General features: G+C 37.1%; 1 protein-coding gene across 1 annotated transcript in view; it reads right to left on the bottom strand.

Moving 5' to 3' along the window:
* Positions 1–988: 988 nt before the first annotated feature.
* FBXO38 (F-box protein 38) overlaps positions 989–7,733 on the bottom strand; it is a 60,268-nt gene continuing 53,523 nt past the window's right edge. The window contains exons 18-21 of the mRNA XM_007943581.2: positions 6,718–6,863; positions 6,029–6,132; positions 5,405–5,518; positions 989–1,167 (exon numbers count right to left, since the gene is read on the bottom strand). Of these exons, the coding sequence (XP_007941772.1) occupies positions 989–1,167; positions 5,405–5,518; positions 6,029–6,132; positions 6,718–6,863 (543 nt within the window). The remainder of the gene's footprint in view (positions 1,168–5,404; positions 5,519–6,028; positions 6,133–6,717; positions 6,864–7,733) is intronic.

Raw genomic sequence — 7,733 nt, 5'->3', positions numbered from 1 at the left:
ATCAGTAGCCATATATGTGTAAAGTCCTCTCCGACAGAGACCTGATGATCAGGTATTTTGGGAAACTCTGCTATTTCAGTGTTTCATCATTTAAGAGTTCTGTGAGTTGTACATTTGCAGCCAAAGAAATTTTTTTTTTTTTAAAAAAAAGGGAGAGCTCAAACTTGGCTGCACAAGAATCTAGAAGTAACTGACACAACTCTACATGTTCCTTTTTTGTGAAGTATTTGCAACCTTTCTTTAAAAATAGGGATTCAGGTTCAAGGCAAGAAAAAAGTTTTTAATAAACTTTTATTTTTATATTCAAGTTAAAGCAGATACACAATTGAATGTGGAAATAAATAACTAAATGCTTTGGAAATTTTTTCATTTCCCCCTCAAACTCATTTTTCTTTTTTTTTTAAAGCTCACTAGACCTTTTACTTGATTTTAAGAAACATAGAAAGCATAATCCCAAAACAAAAAAACAAACAAACAAAAAATCACAGCTTTGTACAGAAACAGACTCTCTGACTATGGGGTTTAGCTGGTGTTTTAATAATTAACAATTTTAAAAAAGCACACAAGACACAAACACTCTTCAACAGATTTACTCAAATACCTTCGCTCAAGAAGAAAAAGGCACAGATTTAAGGGGATGACAGTGATTAAGAATATAATAAGTAGGGAGACAGCCAAAAATGACACTTTATGAATTAAGTCAAGAAAAATGAACAAAATGAACTCTTTCAAATTATCTGCCTTCATTAAAATGAATTTTTAAATTAAATTGTATAAACATATGATATAAAGTTGGTACTTTAGGAAGTGTCTTTTTTGTATATTTCCTTTATGTACAAATCTTTGTATACAATTTCAATGTTCCTTATATATTTCCTATATACCAAGTGGAGCCAGGGCCTCCAAAATGCATGCCTGAGCCTCTGTGGTGCACCCTTGCAGCTGAAGCAGCTTTCTGCAGGAATAGCTGGAAAGTAGGAGGGGCCAATCAAATGTAGTCATCTTCAACTGGCTCTCCGTTGACATCACAATAGTGGATGAAAATTGCCACTACTCGCTGAAATACGCCCTTCTTCATCTGACGCATCTCTGAAATTTCCTCTCCTATTGTTTCCATACAGATGTCCGCAGATAGTTGCCCTTTCCTTCGAGGAGCATAGATGGTGCCTTGGAAATTAGCAAGAAAACGAGAGAAATTTATAATTACTAGAATCATCTGGAAAGTCATCTTGATTATGCGGTCCCATAATACATGCCTATATAGAATAAGGCAGGCACACTGGCGTACAGTGGTTAAAGCAGTCATTTGCTAACCCACCAACCACTACACAGAAGAAAGACGAGGGAGTCTGCTTCCGTAAAGATTTACAACCTTGGAAATACTTATGGTGCAGTTCTATTCTGCTCTATATAGCCGCTATGAGTTGAAATGGACTTGATGGCAGTGGGTTTTGTTGTTTTTAGAATAATGCAACGTAATGGATGGATGTACACCTCACAGTAGACAGGTTTCAGCAGAGCTTCCAGACTATGACAGACTAGAAAAAAGGACCTGACAATCTACTTGTGAAAAAATTAGACAGTGAAAATCTTAAGAATAGCATCAGGACACTGTCTGATATAGTGTCAGAAGAGGAACCTCTCAGGTTGAAACACACTCAAAATATTATCTTAATGACATGGATGGAGTACATTTTTGGAACCTTCATTCGTTGATGTGGCATGACTGAAAATGAGAAGAAACATTTGCAAACATCCATTAGTAACCGGAATGTGGAAGATAAGAAGTATGAATCAAGGACAACTGGAAGTTGTCAAGGATGGAATGGAACCCTTGAAGATCAATATCCTAGGCATTAGTGAGCTGATACGGGATGGGACTGATCATTTTGAATCAATCGTATGTTCTACTATGCCAGGAATGGAAAATTGAAGAGGAATGGTGTCACATTCATTGTCAAAAAGAACATTTCAAGATCTATCCTGAAGTATAATGCTGTCAGTGACAGGATTAATATCCATATGCCTACAAGGACTATCAGCTAATTTGACTATTATTCAAATTTACACACTAACCACTAATGCCAAAGATGAAGAAATTGAGTATTTTTACCAACTTCTGCAATATGAAATTGATCAAACATATAATCAAGATGCACTGATAATTATTATTGGTGATTGTAATTTGAAAGGTGGAAACCAGAAGGATCAATAGTTGGAAAATATGGCATTGGTGACAGAAATGATGCCACAGATTACATGACAGAACTGAGCAAGACCAATGACCTACTTATCGGAAATACATTTTCAACAACATAGTGAAAACACACATGTACCTCACCAAACGTAATACACAGGAATCAAATTGACTACATCTGTGAAAAGAGACAATGGAGAAGCTCAGTATGTCAGAACAAGGCTGTGGGTCGACTGTGGGAGAGATCATCAATGGCTCATATGCAAGTTCAAGTTGAAACTAAAGTAATTAAAACAAGTCCATGAAAACCAAAGTACAATCTGAATACATACCACCTGAATTTAGAGACCATCTCAAGATGAGAGTTGACACACCAAACACTAATCATCCCAAGACAAGAAGATCTGTGGGATGACATCAAGGACATCATACATGAAGAAAGCAGAAGGTCATTAAAAGGATAAGAAAGAAAGAAAAGCCCAAAATGGGTGTCAGAAGAGACTCTGAAACTTGCTCCTCAACAGATTTTCTAAAGCAAATGGAAAAAACAATGGAGTAAAAGAGCTCAGAAGATTTCAAAGGGAAGCTCAAGGGAAAAGTAGAGTATTACAATGAAATATGCAAAGACCTGGAGCTAGAAAACCAAAAGGGAAGAACACTGTTGGCATTTCTCAAGCAGAAAAAACTAAAGAAAAAAATCAAGTTTTGAGTTGCAATACTGAGAGATTCTATGGGCAAATTACTAAACAATATAGGAAGCATCATAAGAAGATTGAAAAATATAGAGAATCACTGTACCAAAACGAATTGGTCAACATGCAACCATTTCAGAAGGTAGCATATGAACAAGAACTGATGGTACTGAAGAAGTGCAAGCTACACTGAAGGCAATGGTGAAAAACAAGCCTCCATGAATTGACAGAATACCAACTGAGATGTTTTAACACATGGATGTAATGCTGGAAGCACCTACTCATCTATGCCAAGAAATTTGGAAGGCAGCTACCTGGCCAGCTGCCTAGAAGAGATCTTTATTTGTACCCACTGCAAAGAAAGGTGATCCAACAGAATGTGGAAATTATCGAACAATTTCATTAATATCATATACAAGTAAAATTTTACTTAAGACAATTAAAAAATGGTTGCAGCAGTACATTGATGAACCATCAGAAATCCCAGCCAGATTCAGAAGAGGATATGGAATGAGGGATATCACTCCTGATGTCAGTTTGCCATACTGTGGTGGCCTGCATGTTGCTGTGATGCTGGAAGCTATGCCACCGGTATCTCATATACAAGTAGGATCACTCTTGGTGGACAGGTTTCAGCAGGGCTTTCAGACTACAACAGACTAGGAAGAAAGACCTGGCGATCCACTAAAAAGAAACCGGTCAGTGAAATCCTTATTAACAGAAAGACGTTTACCTGTGGTTTACTGACTAAACAAAGGCATTCAAATGTGTGAATCATAACAAATTATGAGTAACATTGCAAAGATTGGGAATTCCAGAGTACTTAACTGTGCTCATGCAAAACCTGTACATAGACCAAGAGGCCACAGTTCAAACAGAACAAGGGAACATTGCACAGTTTAAAATCAGGAAGAGAGTGCATCAGGGTTGTATCCTTTTACCATACTCATTCAATTTGTATATTGAGCAAATAACTGGAGAAGCTGAATTACAGGAATAACACAACATACGGATAGGGGGAAAACTCATTATAATCTGCAGTATGCAGATGACAAAACCAAAACCTTGTTTGCTCAAAGTGAAGCGGATTTGAAGCACTTCCTGATGAAGATCAAAGACTACAGCCTTCAGTATGGATTACACAACATGAAGAAAACAAAAATCTCTGGACCAATAAGCAACATCATGATAAATGGAGAAAAGAGTGAAGTTGTCAAGGATTTCACTTAATGCCCCTGGAAGCAGCAGTCAAGAAATCAAACAATGTACTGCATTGGGCAAATCCACTACAAAAGACCTCTTTGAAGTGTTCAAAAGCAGGGAGGTCACTTTGAGGACTCAGGTGTGCTTGCCCCAAGCCACAGTATTTTCTACTACTGCACATGTGAATGAAAGTTGGACAATGAAATAAATACAAAGACTGAAGAAGAACTGATGCCTCTGAATTACGGTATTGGTGAAGAATACTGATTATTCTGTGAACTGCCAGAAGAACAAACAAATGTGTCTTGGAAGAAGTACAGCCAGAATGCTACTGAGAAGCAAGATGGCGAGACTTCATCTTACATACTTTGGACATGGTGCATCTGGAGGCACCACATCCTGGAGAAGGACATCATGCTTGGTAAAGTAGAGGGTCAGCAAAGAGGAGGAAGACCCTGAATGGCTTATATTCTCACAGTGGCTGCAACACTGGACTCAAACATGGCACTGATTGTAAGGATGGCTCAGGACCAGGTAGCGCTTCATTTGGTTGTATATAGGGGCTCTGTGAGATGTAACCAATGTGATGGCACCTAATAAAAACAACAACGGACAGATGTACACTTCATGGAATGGCTCCCTATCAGTTTAGTAATATACCATGTTGGAAGCCTATAGAAAGCAGGCAGGATTAAAAGGCCCAACGTGAAAATAACACACCAGAGCAGTAAGTCATATACATGTGCATGTAGTCCATGAAATGCATCTTCTCAAATTCTTTTTTAAAACACTCTAGTTGCAAACAGATTTTCAAGTGTGCTATATACACAGTGAGACTATATTCAAAAGCCCCTTCAAATTTCCCTGGAAATTTTCACACCTGAATCAATTTTCAGGGTAAGTTTCCATACATATTCAACAACAAGCAGCTGTTAAGTAGCAGGAGAGCAGTTACTATAACTGGAATATATTTAAAATAATATAGTTGACAAACTCTTCAATAAAGAGTAACAAAAATGCAAAGATGCAAGTAATACAAAAATCTAACAGAAATATCTGCCTGGAAGATTGTGCCTAACAATCAATATATATTCCCAATAAGTCAAGTGATTGCCTATTGTACAAATTTATTAGAGTTTTTTTTAATAGGGGAAATAAAATAACTGAAAGCTAATAAAAAAAAAAAAAAAAATTTACAGGGCAAACCATATAAAAGCTACAGTCCTCCTAAACCTCAAAGGAAATATTACATATCTAACAAATTAGGATATATTCAAATTTGAGAATATAAGACAAGTCAAGTCATAATTACTTTCTTCATCATCTTCAAAATCATATCGTGCAAAGCTATTGGGTTCTGCTGCCCGTAGTGACCTCAGCCAAGGAAAGTCAGAAATCATGGAATACGGAGCTCCATCCACAACACCTAAAATAAGAAGATAGGCACATAACTTCATGGATAAAAAAAGTGTCGGACCAGGAAATGTAGATTACAATGCTAGCTGTGCCACTATTTGGTTATGTGCTCTTAGCTATCCTTTGCTTCCATTAAGAATATAAGATACATATATATAAATACACATTTATATATGCAAATAAATACTGCATACGTATAAATATTTAAATAAATTTATATTTATGTAAAAAAGTAATAAAGATGTTGAATCAGGTGACCTCAAGAGGCTTTCAAATGTCAAAAATCAGTGATTTTCAATTTTTTTCCACTTTTCGTTTTTCAACACTGATTCTTATTCTAGGAGTGGTAAAGACACATACAAGCAGAGCAATATTCATCTGGTCCCTGCTGCTTAAAGGTAGTCAAATGACTCACTATTTTGACAAAGTATAAGGCTCCAATTCATACCATCCCTAAGACATGTTACTCCTCCATTTGGTTAACAGCTATTTAGCTTTCTAATCATCTGTAAATGCTCACCTTCTAATGTATAGATTTCTCTTCCCCAGGGGTACTTGGGGTACTTTCTTAAGTCATCTTCATTTCGAGTGGCTTCAGGAAAGAATTCATACTTAATAAGCTCTCTGTAGGCAACAGGAAATTAATAAAAATTAGAATATTAGAAATAATGTTGGGGTAGGATAGAAAGGAATGTCAAAGCTTTTCCAGGTCCACATTCTAGTGAACATCTGAAACAATACAGGAAATAGCTAACACGAGTATAACACACTCAAACTAGAACACAAGTCTGGATGAGTCAAAATTACTTTCTTCAGCTTCTTCAAAATCATAGGCAAAGAAAGTTACTCTGTAAGCAAATGTCTTGGGTATAGGTGCTTAATACGTTCATATAAGAAATACAAAGAAAGTTCAATTTTCTGATGCTAGAGAACATCATAGTCCTGAGATCTTTTTTCTGATCTTTTTCCCATGCCTTCAAGAAATGAAGTCAAGTGTACATGTGCATTCTTTTCTTATAATTTTTCTTGGCAGGTGAAAACAAAGTTATAATGTAATCTACATGTCCATTTTTCAGTTAAGTCTTCATTCTCCTCAGTTTTTCACAAATGTTAATTATTATTACAAGCTGGCCTGGGGAAGCCCAGATGGAATTATTTAAAACAAGAGTAAACTGCTTCTAGTATCCCCAGCTACGGAGAATGACTTACTGGTTGATGTTTGCTATAGTGTCCATCCAGCTGCGAATGCGTACTTTGTTCCGGACATTGGGAGGGTTACTGAATTCATGGATAATACAGATGTGATAGGGGTAAGGACCACTGAATAGCTTCTGCTCCAGAGTTAGTGTATCCACCTGTGGAAGACAATAGAGAGGGCTTTGGACAAAGGAAGAAAGAGCCTTAGAAATCTTCTCCTAGAATCTGAAAAATCTTTTCATGGGCGTTCTGTTTTAAAATCCTTAGCTGATTTGAAAATTATAGTCACATTCAGGTCTGAGCACAGCTTATCATGCTGGGAGCAACACTTAGCAAATTCTCTGTCCAGCCACGATTTGAGATTTATATCTCACTGTTACGTACACAGGCGTCCTAATGGCACAGTAGTTATAATGCTTGGCTGCTAACTGTAAAGTCTGCAGTTTGATCTCACTGGCTGCTCTGCAGGAGAAAGATGTGGCAGTCTGTTTCCATAAAGATTTAGTCTTGTAAACCCTACAGTGGAGGGGGCAGCTCTGCTCTGTCCTATACAGCTGCTATGAGTTGGAAACAACTCAATGGCCATTAGTTTTGTTAGGTTTGGTTATATAAATAAACACCCATTAAATGAGAGAACTCTGATTCAGGCAACTAGTTGTAAGCATCCACTTCTGAGCATGACTTATATAGGTCTAAATATTGACTGTGTTACTCTCCCAACTAATCAGTTGTTGTCAATGCTGAAGAGGATGCGGAGAGACTGGGACTTGCATACACTGCTGGTTGGACTGTAAAATGATACAACCACTGTGGAAAACAGTATGGTAACTACTTAAAAATTTGGAATAAGAAATATCATTTGACCCAGCCATTCCATTACTAGGTACGTATCCTAAAGTGAGAGTCAGGACAAGAGCAGATATATGCACACCCATGTTCACTGCAGCACTATTTATAATAGCCAAAAGATGGAAACAACCTAAGTGCCCATCAACAGAAGAATGGATAACCAAACTATGGTACATACA

This window comes from Orycteropus afer, unplaced genomic scaffold (genome assembly GCF_000298275.1).
Source record: "Orycteropus afer afer isolate SDZICR_OR568_19922 unplaced genomic scaffold, OryAfe1.0 scaffold00110, whole genome shotgun sequence".
In the NCBI taxonomy this organism is placed as follows: Eukaryota; Metazoa; Chordata; class Mammalia; order Tubulidentata; family Orycteropodidae; genus Orycteropus; species Orycteropus afer.
The sequence above is the reverse complement of the archived record's forward strand: the minus strand, read 5'-3'. Positions and strand labels throughout refer to the sequence as shown.